The 13368-nt window shown below is 37.4% G+C and overlaps 1 protein-coding gene across 1 annotated transcript in view; it reads left to right on the forward strand.

The window, feature by feature from the left end:
* Positions 1–13320, forward strand: part of Hdgfl3 (HDGF like 3) — a 64705-nt gene extending 51385 nt beyond the window's left edge. Inside the window, exon 6 of the mRNA XM_026388121.2 lies at positions 12512–13320. Coding sequence (XP_026243906.1) covers positions 12512–12517 — 6 coding nt within the window. The 3' untranslated portion in view covers positions 12518–13320. The remainder of the gene's footprint in view (positions 1–12511) is intronic.
* The last annotated feature ends 48 nt before the right edge of the window (positions 13321–13368 follow it).

A 13368-nucleotide genomic window follows, 5' to 3' on the forward strand; every position in this document is an offset into this window, starting at 1 on the left:
CTAATTTTCTGAGTTCTTTATATATTCTGGATATTAGGGCTCTATCTGAAGTGTGAGGAGTAAAGATTTGTTCCCATGATGTAGGCTCCCTATTTACCTCTCTTATTGTTTCTTTTGCTGAGAAAAAAACTTTTTGGTTTAAGTAAGTCCCATTTGTTGATTCTAGATGTTAACTCTTGTGCTATGGGTGTCCTATTGAGGAATTTGGAGCCCAACCCCACAGCATGTAGGTCATAGCCAACTTTTTCTTCTATCAGATGCCCTGTCTCTGATTTGATATCAACATCCTTGATCCATTTTGAGTTAACTTTTGTGCTTGGCGAGAGAAAGGGATTCAGATTCATTTTGTTGCATATGGATTTCCAGTTTTCCCAGCACCATTTGTTGAAGATGCTATCCTTCCTCCATTGCATGCTTTTAGCCCCTTTATCAAATATAAGAAAGTTGTAGTTTTGTGGGTTGGTTTCTGTGTCCTCTATTCTGTACCATTGGTCCACTCGCCTGTTTTGGTACCAGTACCATGCTGTTTTTGTTACTATTGCTCTATAGTATAGTTTGAGATCTGGAATCGCTATACCACCTGATTCACACTTCCTGCTTAGTATTGTTTTTGCTATTTTGGGTCTTTTATTCTTCCATATGAATTTCATGATTGCTTTCTCCATTTCTACAAGAAATGCCGTTGGGATTTTGATTGGCATTGCATTAAACCTATAGAGAACTTTTGGTAATATCGCCATTTTGATGATGTTAGTTCTGCCTATCCGTGAACAGGGTATGTTTTTCCATCTTCTAAGGTCTTCTTCAATTTCTCTTTTTAGGGTTCTGTAGTTTTCATTGTATAAGTCTTTCACCTCTTTTGTTAGGTTGATTCCCAAGTATTTTATTCTTTTTGAGGATATTGTGAACGGCATGGTTGTCCTCGTTTCCATTTCAGAGGATTTGTCGCTGATATACAGGAATGCCTTTGATTTATGCGTGTTGATTTTATAACCTGCCACTTTGCTGAATTCATTTATTATCTCTAATAGTTTCTTTGTAGACCCTTTTGGGTCTGCTAGGTATAGAATCATGTCATCTGCAAATAGTGATAATTTAAGTTCTTCTTTTCCTATTTTTATGCCTTTAATTTCTTTCGTCTGTCTAATTGCTCTGGCCAGTATTTCGAGAACTATGTTGAACAGAAGTGGTGAAAGAGGGCATCCCTGTCTTGTTCCAGATCTTAGAGGGAATGCCTTCAATTTTTCTCCATTCAGAATGATGCTAGCCTGAGGCTTAGCATAAATTGCTTTTACAATGTTGAGGTATGTTCCTGTTATCCCTAGTTTTTCAAGAGTTTTGAACATAAAGGGATGCTGTACTTTGTCGAATGCTTTTTCCGCATCTATCGAGATGATCATATGGTTCTTATTTTTAAGTCTATTGATGTGGTGAATAACATTTATTGATTTCCGTATATTGAACCAACCTTGCATACCAGGGATGAATCCTACTTGATCATGGTGCACAATTTTTTTGATATGTTTTTGTATCAGATTCGCCAGAATTTTATTGAGGATTTTTTCATCTAGGTTCATTAGAGATATTGGTCTGTAGTTTTCTTTCTTTGAAGTGTCTTTGTCTGGTTTCGGAATCAGGGTGATGTTAGCCTCGTAGAATGAATTTGGTAGTTCTCCCTCTTTTTCTATTTCCTGAAATAGCTTGAAAAGTATTGGTATTAGTTCCTCTTCAAAGGTTTTGTAAAACTCTGCTGTATACCCGTCCGGTCCTGGGCTTTTCTTAGATGGTAATCTTTTGATGGTTTCTTCTATTTCCTCAATTGATATTGGTCTGTTTAGGTTGTCTATATCCTCCTGACTCAATCTGGGCAGATTATATGACTTAAGAAATTTATCGATGCCTTCACTATCTTCTATTTTATTGGAGTATAAGGATTCAAAATAATTTCTGATTATCTTCTGTATTTCTGAAGTGTCTGTTGTGATATTGCCTCTTTCATCCCGTATGCTGGTAATTTGAGTTCTCTCTCTTCTTCTCTTCGTTAGCATGGCTAAGGGTCTGTCAATTTTATTTATTTTTTCAAAGAACCAACTTTTAGTTTTGTCAATTTTTTCAATTGTTTCTTTTGTTTCGATTTCATTAATTTCAGCTCTGATTTTAATTATTTCTTGCCTTCTACTTCTTTTGCTGTTGTTTTGCTCTTCTTTTTCTAGGATTTTGAGATGAAGTATGAGATCATTTATTTGTTGGTTTTTTCTTTTTTTAAGGAATGCACTCCAAGCAATGAATTTTCCTCTTAGAACTGCTTTCAATGTGTCCCAAAGATTCCGATATGTTGTGTCTGTGTTTTCATTTAACTCTAAGAATTTTTTAATTTGCTCCTTGATGTCTTCTAAAACCCATTGATCATTCAGTAACCTATTGTTCATTCTCCAAGTGATGCATGATTTTTCCTTCCTTCTTTTATCGTTGATTTTCAGTTTCATTCCATTGTGATCAGATAAGATGCATGGTATTATCTCTACTCCTTTATATTGACTAAGAGTTTCCCTGTGACATAATATATGATCTATTTTTGAGAAGGATCCATGTGCTGCTGAGAAAAAAGTGTAGCTGCTTGATGTTGGGTGGTATATTCTATATGTGTCAATTAAGTCTAGGTTGTTAATTGTATTATTGAGTTGTATAGTTTCCTTATTCAGCTTTTGTTTGGAAGATCTGTCCAGTGGTGAGAGAGGTGTGTTAAAGTCTCCCATGATTATTGTATGGTGGTCTATTAGATTCTTGAACTTGAGAAGAGTTTGCTTGATGAACATAGCAGCCCCGTTGTTTGGGGCATATATATTTATGATTGTTATGTCTTGTTGGTGTATGGTTCCCTTGAGCAGTATGTAGTGTCCCTCTTTATCCCTTTTGATTAACTCTGGCTTGAAATCTATTTTATTTGATATGAGTATGGACACTCCTGCTTGTTTCCGCAGTCCATATGAGTGATATGATTTTTCCCAACCTTTCACCTTCAGTCTATGAATATCTTTTCCTATCAAATGCGTCTCCTGCAGGCAGCATATTGTTGGGTCTTGTTTTGTGATCCATTCAACTAGCCTGTGTCTCTTAATTGGTGAGTTTAAGCCATTAACATTTAGGGTTATTATTGAGATATGGTTTGTTCTTCCAGCCATAGTTTGTTTATTAATGCTATAGTTTGTTTATTAATGTTTATTAAAACAAACCTGATTTGTTTTCCTCTTTGATTATTTTCCCCCCTTTACTGTCCTACCTCCCACTGTTGGTTTTCATTGTTGTTTTCCATTTCCTCTTCCTGTAGTGTTTTGCCAAGGATTTTTTGAAGAGATGGTTTTCTAGCTGCAAATTCTTTTAACTTTTGTTTGTCGTGGAATGTTTTAATTTCATCTTCCATCCTGAAGCTTAATTTCGCGGGATACCCGATTCTTGGTTGGAACCCATTTTCTTTTAGCGTTTGAAATATGTTATTCCAGGATCTTCTAGCTTTCAGAGTCTGTGTTGAGAGATCAGCTGTTATCCTGATTGGTTTACCCCTAAATGTAATCTGCTTCCTTTCCCTTGTAGCTTTTAAAATTCTCTCCTTATTCTGTATGTTGGACATCTTCATTATAATGTGTCTAGGTGTGGATCTCTTATGATTTTGCACATTCGGCGTCCTGTAGACTTCTAGGATTTGGGATTCTGTCTCATTCTTCAAGTCTGGGAAGTTTTCTTGTATTATTTCACTGAATAGATTGCTTAATCCTTTGGTTTGGAGCTCTGTGCCTTCCTGTATCCCAATGACTCTTAAGTTTGGTCTTTTGATATTATCCCATAGTTCTTGAATGTTCTGCTGATGGTTTCTTAGTAGACTTGCTGAGCTGTCTATGTTCTTTTCAAGTTGAAATACTCTGTCTTCATTGTCTGATGTTCTATCTTCTAAGTGATCCACTCTGCTGGTAGTATTCTCAATTGAATTTTTAAGTTGGTTTATTGTTTCCTGCATTTCTAGGATTTCTATTTGTTTGTTTTTTATTACCTCTATCTCCCTGTGAAATTGATCTTTTACTTCCTGGATTTGTTTGTCAATGTGATCTTTCATTGTCTGATTTTGCTGTCTCATGTCTTCCTTGAGACTCCAGATCATCTGAAGCATGTATGTCCTGAGCTCTCTATCTGACATTCCATCTGTTGCAGCTATTACCTCTTCTAAAGTTGAGTTGACCTGCATTGCCTGTGGTCCTTTCTTTCCTTGTCGTTTCATACTGCTGGCGTTTCTTTCTGCTTGGTGAAATTGTTGTGTCTTTGATATTTTCCCTCTATTTATTTATATTGCTCTTGTATAGTTGAAAAATCACCCTTGCAGGGCAGGTAGTGGCTGTGATCCTCCTCCAATTAGTGTGATCCGTCTACCATGCTGGCAGGCCCTAGGTCTGCTCTGCTGGTCGGTCAAAGGTCTGCCTACCCAGCAGGCGCCAGGGGCACCTGTGTCACTCCGTAGGTTGCTGGGCCTAACCTCCTGATGGGTTGTAGGTTCGCCTAGCTTGCAGGCACTTGGGGAGGGGCCGGTTCCGCCCTCAGCAGGCTTTGGGCCCACTCTGCTGGTGTTCACAGTCCCGCCTACCTTGCAGACACTGGGGGAGGAGACGGGCCTGGCCCTCAGCCGGCCGCCGGACCTGTCCTAGTGGGTCCGGTCCGCGTTCCCCGCAGGCGCGTGTAGCTGCTCTGTCACTTGGCTGGTTGCTGGGCCTGACCCGCCCGCCCAAGGGTTGCAGGTTCGCCTAGCTTGCAGGCACTGGGGGAGGGGCCGGTTCCGCCCCTCAGCAGACTTTGGGCCCGCTCTGCTGGTGTTCACAGTCCCACCTACCTTGCAGACACTGGGGGAGGGGATGGGCCTGGCCCTCAGCCAGCCGCCGGACCTGTCCTAGTGGGTCCGGTCCGCGTTCCCCGCAGGCGCGTGTAGCTGCTCTGTTACTTGGCTGGTTGCTGGGCCTGACCCGCCCGCCCGAGGGTTGCAGGTTCGCCAAGCTTGCAGGCACTGGGGGAGGGCTTGATTTTTTATTTTTAATTTTAGTCCATACCTACCATGTACATACATATTTAAACAATATATTCTTTTAAAAATCAATTAATTTTGCTTGGTTTTGAACTTTTAAAAAATAAAGATACTTACCACTGTGCTTTTAAGATTCCTTCATGTTATTATATGTGGCAGGAGGTGATTCAGTTTTCATTGTTGTAAAAGATTTAGTTTTGTGGTGGCTGGGGTGTGGCTCAGCAGTAAAGCACTTGCCTCCCACATATGAGGCACTGGGCTTGATCCTCAGCACCACATTAAAAAAAGTAAACAAACAAAATAAGGACACTGTGTCCATGTACAACTAAAAAATATTTTTAAAAAAAGATTTAGTTTTGCGAGCACACCACAGTTTATTTATGCACTGTGGTGTTGATGGGCATTTGGGTTGTTTCCAGGTTTTTGCAGACAAGAACTATGTTGCTATGAACATTTTTATTTTGTCTCCTAGTGAACATGTATAAGAGTTTCCTTATAGTGGGTAACTGGAACTGAAAGTACTAACTTTATGGTTTTTTAACTTTACAAGATAATACCAAATTACCTTCCCTGGGCCAATTTGTACTCCCATCAGCAGTGTATAAGAGTTCACCATAATTAACTTGGCATTGTCAGACTTTGGTTTTTGCCAATACTGTGGGTATAAAATGGTTATTATAGTGTTAATTTGTAGTTTTCTGATTAGTAATAAGATTGTGCTTATTTTCATGTTTATTGATTCACCAATGTTTGCTCTCTATGCAGTGTTCATTTTTTAATTTTTTTCCCATTTTCCCATTAGATTTTTTTTCTTATTGATTTGTAGGGCTTTGCATATTCTAGATTCTAACATGAATTGTCACATACCTCACAGATATCTTCTCCAAGTTTGTGTCTTGTCTATTCAACTTCTTTATGATCTTTTACAAAACATACTTTCTTAATTTTATTGTAGTCAACTGTATCAAACGTTTCTTTAATGGATACTATTTTTCTGTCTTGTTTAAACATGGTTAACCATTTAAGCCAGCATCATTTATTGAATGGTCCTTTTTTTTCCCCTCTGTGATCTATACATTCTCATCTGTCATATAGCCATGGGACTCTCTCTCTCCTCTATTCTGTTCTTTTGGTCAATACCTACTCTCTTCATTATAGTAAGAGGCCCTAATATAGTAATATTAGGGCTATTAGCCTAATATTAAATATTTTTTGAGTACTTAATAGTCATGGTCTGGGATGTCAAGAGGGACTTTTTTCTAATGTAGAATTTACAGCGCCTGTGCCAGAAGAATGATCAAAGTGAGGAATTACCACAAAATGTTAATGTAAGAAATAATTGTTGATACAGTGTCCTCTATTTAGAAGGCAAAAAGACATAAGATCTAGTACACATAGGGAGGGGTTGCCATAGGTCATCTATTGAAACAAGAGGAAAAGGCAGAGAATTTGAGCACAGATACAGGTAAGTAGATATTCAGGGTGAGAGGTCATTCAAGTTCTGATGTGATTGCTTCTATATTCTGAAGAAGCAAGGTCAGCACTTGAGAGTGAGAACAAGGAAAAGTGTTGAAAGATTCAAGAGAAAGGAAAAGGTGTAAAATAGTCACTTAGAAGAATAGGAGAGTGAATAGACTTGAGAAATGAAGTTCTGACAGACAGAGGTAAGGGCTAGTGATCATGAATTTAAAGTGAGAGCAGTGATTATATAATTGTGTGTTTCTCTCCAGGTGTATTCAGTTATGCACAGAACAGAGAATTGAATTTAACTAGAATTGGAATTTGCCAAGAGATTAAAGTACAGGAGGTTAGAGGCCAGGGAGTTGAGGATGTATACAAGGGAGATTGATTATAATCATTGGATTCAAACTATGTTAAGTGGGGAATATGGACATAAAGAAGAGATAAGATCAACAATTTTTTTGTATCAAATTAATGAGTTAGAATACCAGATAGAGGGAGTGAGCTGGAAATATAGGTGGTAATAGAAGAATAAAATGTTTGAGTCAAATTATAGAAGGGTTGCAATAGTTTCTGGTGACAGTGTGGGTGCTGTTGATATTTTATGAGTGGGACAATCTATCATGTGAGCACTAACCACTCCTATCCATTGATTGCTAGTAGGAACCCCTAAGTTCAACATGAAATGTCCCTCTATAAGCTTGTTCACGAAACAGTGCTTTAATAGAATATTTATAAAATATTTATAAAAACTCCCAGTGGCTGCAAATCACTTTCTAAGAAATAACCATGGAAGTCACTGAGGTAGGGTGGAAGATGAGATCTTTGAAGGGAGGACACCAAGAAATCAAGAGACCAGAGTGTTGAAAAATTATCTACATGGCCATTGAAATTATAGAAGTTATGACATTGAATGACAGTGGGCCTAAGCTAAAACTTCAAGGTGATGGATGAATAATCCAGGGACTCTGTAGTTATGTATCAAGGAATTACTTATAGTCATTCAGTGGGAATGAAAGCTGGGAGGATTTTTTTTTTCAGGGGAGGGGAGAACAGAAAAGAGGAAGAATGGCTTATAAACAAGAACGACACTGTCCCCATCTCCAGGGATAGTAGTAAGTAACAAAGGTATGGGAAAGGAAAGAATTGCCATTTGAGAGGCTTGCAGGGAAAGAAATAGCACTGCCTTTAGGGGAAACAAGGTCTCAGAATAAGTTTGTGAGTGGAATATTTTGGAAAATTATGTTAAATACAGATTTTTCTAGTGGTTTGCTGATTTCCAGGGGATGCCATGGAAGAAACTGAGGAATTTTGGGGTGGGAGAGAACCTCTAAGAGATGAAGACATAAAAGGATACATACATAGCTGACTAGGAATAAGAGCCCAGAAAGTGATGGATGCTCTGGAGCCCATCTGTCAGAACTGAAGTAAGCGAGGATGAAAGGCATATAAGGATGAAAATCCTGATGACCTCAAGACAGGTGGTTGTTGGTGGTTATGAATTTTGGTATGGGTAAGAGAAAAGAATTTCTTACAAGGGATACCTCTTTACCCCAAAAGGTTCTCTTGACTGCCTTCTCCCTCCTATCAGTGAAATCATGAGTCAGAAAGGGGCAGACTCCCTTATCCAGAACACTTTAGTGCTTCCCTTCTTAACTTTCTTGGATAGAAAGTAGAGGTTTCTGATCTCTGGCCAGGAGAACACCAAGCACTGATTGGCTTAGACCTGCTGTAATAGTTATCTATTGCCACCTAACAAATTACCCCCAAACCTAGTGGCTTAAAGCAGCATTTATTATCTTGTCTCTTGTGTGGACTAGGAATCCAGGAAGGTGCAACTTGCTGAATCCTCTATTTGGGTATCTCTCAGAGTTTCAGTCAGGTATTAGCAGTCCAGTCATCCTAAGGTTTAACTGGGAATAGATCCTCTTTTAAATTCAAATAGTTACTGGCAAGATTCAGTTCCTTACATTTGTTGGACTGAAGTCCCCAGTTTCTCACAAGCTGTTGACCAGAAGCCTCCCTTGATTCCTTTGCACATGGATCTCTCCATGAGGCAACTTGCAGCATGGCAACTGGCTTCCTCAGTAAGAATCTCTTGCTAGCAAGTGAATACTACCAAAACAAAAGTGAGAGTTTTTTTGTTTGTTTGTTTGTTTTTTTAAAAAAGTGAGAGTTTTTTAAATTCAGTCTTGGAAGTGACATCTTATCAATTTTTTGCTCCATTCTATTCATTAGAAGCAAGTCATTAGGTTCAGCCCATATGCAAGGGTATTACACAATGGGTATGAATACCAGGTGGCAGGGACAATTGAAGACCATGTCAGAAGGCTGCCCATCTCTGACCCAACTATAGATACAAGAGGATTAGTACTAGCTTAAATTGGTCAAGTTCTTTCCACCCCTGGAGAGTTGGAACCAAGTCCTGAAATCTCAAGGCTGCCATATAATTGAGGGGAGGTGCAGAGGATGGAGTAAATGTTAGGTGGACAGCCACACTATTCACCAGTGTACTTGCTTTCATTCTTCTGCCCCTGAAGCTGTTGTTATTTCTACAACATTGATCAAGTATAAATTCCTTATTCTAGCATATATTGCCCTTCACAATCTGATCCCAAGTTATCCTTCCAGTCTGATCTCTCACCATTTACTCTAATTTATTCTTGGTCTCAGGACCTCTTTAATACTCTGAGAAGTTACTGAGGGCCCAAAATTGTTTTTATTTATATGTGTTATATCTATTAATATTTACTTAATTAGAAATATCAGAAATTTTAAAAATACTTATTAATTCATTTTAAAATAATACCCATTATTTCCCATATAACATTTTTATTAAAAATAACAATTACTTGCTGGATGCAGTGGTGTATAGTGCTGTATACCTATAATCCCAGTGACTCAGGAGGGTGAGGAAGGAGGATCACAAATTCAAGACCAGCCTCAGCAATTTAGCGAGGCCGAAAGCAACTTTGTAATACCCAGTCTCAAAATAGAAAATAAAATGGGCTGGGGATATAGCTCACTGGTAAAGTGCCTCTAGGTTTAATCCCCTGTACCAAAAAACAAAACAAACAAACAAAATCCTTCTATTATTCAAAAAATGTTTTATATGATGAAGGATATCATTTACATTTTTAAAAATCTCTTAAATGTCAGTTTTAATTAAAAAAAACAGCTATATTTTCCTATCTGGTTCTATATTCTGTCTTTTGTGATACATAGTTTGGGTGAAGTATATCTGAAGAAAATCAGGCTTCACATAGATATGGAATTGAAAAATGAAAATACAAGTATTTTAATAATCTTGTCATATAATTGTGGGTATTCTTGTTTGGCATTATAGCAATTGTATAAGTGATAATTTCTTAAAAGGTAGTTGTAATGTGGAATCTAAACTTTTCATATTCAGTTGAAATTAAGTCCATTGGACTCTCTGGTACTTTTAATAGCTTTTACCTGCTTGGAAAATACTGATTGACTGAGTTATTTGGGTCTTCCAAATATTGACCCATTTCATTATATTTTTAATCACATTTCACTGCCTCTTCAAAAAAGCCTTTAAATGTAGGGAATCTGTGAATCCTGGAGGATTCAAAAGTCTTATTTTCACCTAAATGCTCACATTTTATTATTGGCAACAAATAGTCGTTTCCTCTAAGTAAGTAATTTCTACAAAGTGCCAAATACCCATAGCCATATTGAGTTATCAGTTTGTTTTTTTTTAAGAGAGAGAGATAATTTTTTAATATTTATTTTTCAGTTTTCGGCAGACACACGTCTTTTTTATTTTTATGTAGTGCTGAGGATGGAACCCAGCGCCCCGTGCATGCCAGGCAAGTGCGCCACATCCCCAGCCCTAATTAATAGTTTTTTCATGTTAAAAAAAAAAAATGGTGCTTCGGGCTGGGGATGTGGCTCAAGTGGTAGCGCGCTCACCTGGCATGCGTGCGGCCCAGGTTCGATCCTCAGCACCACATACAAACAAAGATGTTGTGTCTGCCGAAAAAACTAAAAAATCTCTCTCTCTCTCTCTCTCTCTCTCTCTCTCTCTCTCTCTCTCTCTCTCTTAAAAAAAATGGTGCTTTGTGGAAAAAAAAGGAATCCTTATGACTTACAGTGCCTTCTAGCTTCTGTTTATTATGCTCTGAGTATCCTTTTACCTTTGCTGCCAACCTACAACCTGTCTTGGTGTACATCCCATTGAGATACCTCACAAAAGACTCTGATTGGATTCTCCAGCCATTACCCAAGGTCCATGGCACAAAGAGGTTCATGGCACAGGGATGGCAGCCCATGAATAAGCAATTATTTCGAGCAACTGTATCAGAGACTGTAGGTCTGGCAAACATGGAGAGCACCATGTCTTAAAATATATACCATTATGAATTAGCAAGATATATTTTTCAAGGCATAGATATGAATAGAATGATCATGGTATGGAAAGTTAAGTTAAAACATCTCAGATTTCAGAATTTACTTTTACAAGCACTTCCTTATCAGAGCCTTTTTTATAAACAAAAAGCTTGTCCTTAAAGTGTAGTCACATGCTGGTACCACCTTTATTTTGGGGCCTCAATTTAAAAAAAAATGGGCTGCTATAGGATCTGTCCCAAAATACTCTTCAGTATGAGCTGAGCAATTGCTAACTATGAATTTTCTACCAATGTAAACAAAGAATTTATCGCCTTTCACATTGACATTAATACAAAAAAATTGTTAAAGGTTTCTGTGGTTGATCAACATTTTTCATTGTTCTAATGGGTGTCTTCCTCCTTCACAAGAGAGGAGAATCCTCCAGAGTATCTGTATCATCTTATATCTAGCGTTTTTATGTAATAAATTAACTCACTTGGCACTGTATTTTCCAAATCCACAGATTTTAAGTGTAGGTTTGGTAACTTGTCCTCCTTTAAGGGTCCTGTAATTACTGACATGCAATATAGGTTTTGGCTATTTTAACTGAGAACATGCCCATCTGTGCTTACAAACAAGTTCATTTCCTTAGTGAAATGAAGAACTAAAGTAGGCTGTTTTTAGAAAAAAAATATGTGGGACCTGATTTCCCCTTTACATCCATCCCATGAAAACATTACTTGGGGTGGGAGATACTGTATTTGGGTTAATGGTGAGGAAAACAAAAACAACATCTCTTGGAAGAAATATAACCTAACACAATTTAAAATGGAAACAAATTGAAACATGATTCTTTCACAACATAGAAAGATTTTAATCTTATCTCTGTCATACATATGACATCTAAATTTTTAAAAGAAATCTAGGCCAGCATAGGTGGCACATACCTGTAATCCCAGCGACTCAGGAGGCTAAGGTAGGAGGATCACAAATTCAAGGCCAGCCTGAACAATCTACCAAGACCCTATCTCAAAGTGAAAAAGAACTGAAGATTTGGCTTGGTGGTAAAGTGCCCCTGGGTTCAATCCCCAGTATCAAAAAATAATCATCCTTTATATTTTTTTTCCAAATGCAGGAAGTCAGAGACTATACATCTAGATTTTGTTAACTCTTGTACTTAAGTTATGTGTCACAAATAATTAATTTGTGTTTTAAAGACTAATTTGCGTATACTCCAAGTGATTTTTAAATTTTAGGCAGCTTACCTTTATTTCTGACACCACAATCCTCACTAAGACAAATTAACATGAGTTTCTCCATTGACTTTATATATTCCAACAATAATCATTTTTTCCAGTGGTACAAAGTACCCTTTACTACACTTCCTGCCTGGGTAGACAGTAGGAAAAGTTTATCATTTTTACTTTTTTTTTAATGAAACACTAAAATATTATATCCTTCAGCTTTGTGATAGGTATAAAACAAAACCTCAGAAGCCATTCTTGCTGAGTATTAGTGCCACAATGCAGAGTAAAGTCTCAGAAAAACCAATTATATACTCTACGGGTGTGGATGGCTTTCAGTATTAGTATCCTAAATCATCTAAAGGCTTGTTTTCTTTCTTTTTTACAGACCTAACTACCGTAATGAATGCTGCATATTAAGAGAAACCACAAGAAGGTTAAATGTTTGGTTGTCTAATATTCTTGGATTTGATATGAACCAACACATAGTCCTTGTTGTCATTGACAGAACCCCAGTTTGTATGTACATTATTCACATTCCTCTCTGTTTTGTTGGGAAAAGAGACATTTTAACCTTTTTTAAAAGGTTATTGATTTAATTTCATGTTATTTGGTTGCATGAAGTTGCCCTTAACCACTAAGAATTATCAAGATTTTTGCACAGACTTATACATGTCTAGGATATTTCTACCAAGGCAGTTATGTTCATCATTTTCCTGCCTTTACCCCCCCACCACCAAACACTTGCTTACATATTAATTAGCATTATTTTAGATGACCATTCCATAATGCTTAAGGATGGAATTTCCTCTTTTTGACAGAACCCAGGAAGTACATTCCTAGATACATAATGTTGGTATATCAAAGATGAAATTAAAATTGTCCTTCAGTTTTGAGGCCCTGTGTAAAGTTTTAACCACATTGTACAATATCTATTCTGTATTAGAAATAGCTAGTTGACAGCTTATACTTCTCAAAACTCATGTTGTTATGTACACAAATTGAGTTTCTATATGTGAAGTTAGTGAGTCTTTTTGTGTTACTCCAAAATAAAGGCAATGATTTATTTTTTCCCAATGCCAGTACAATTTGAGCTAATCACTCAAGGTGGATACTTTTACATTTTAAGGCTGGAATCACCAGCAGCCCTGTGGAAAACCAGACAAAGCATTGACTTTTAAATAGAGACTTTTAAAATGAACTGTTTTCTTTTGGAACTAGAATTAGAATAGTTAATATTCACCC

This window comes from Urocitellus parryii, chromosome 6 (genome assembly GCF_045843805.1).
Source record: "Urocitellus parryii isolate mUroPar1 chromosome 6, mUroPar1.hap1, whole genome shotgun sequence".
NCBI lineage: Eukaryota > Metazoa > Chordata > Mammalia > Rodentia > Sciuridae > Urocitellus > Urocitellus parryii.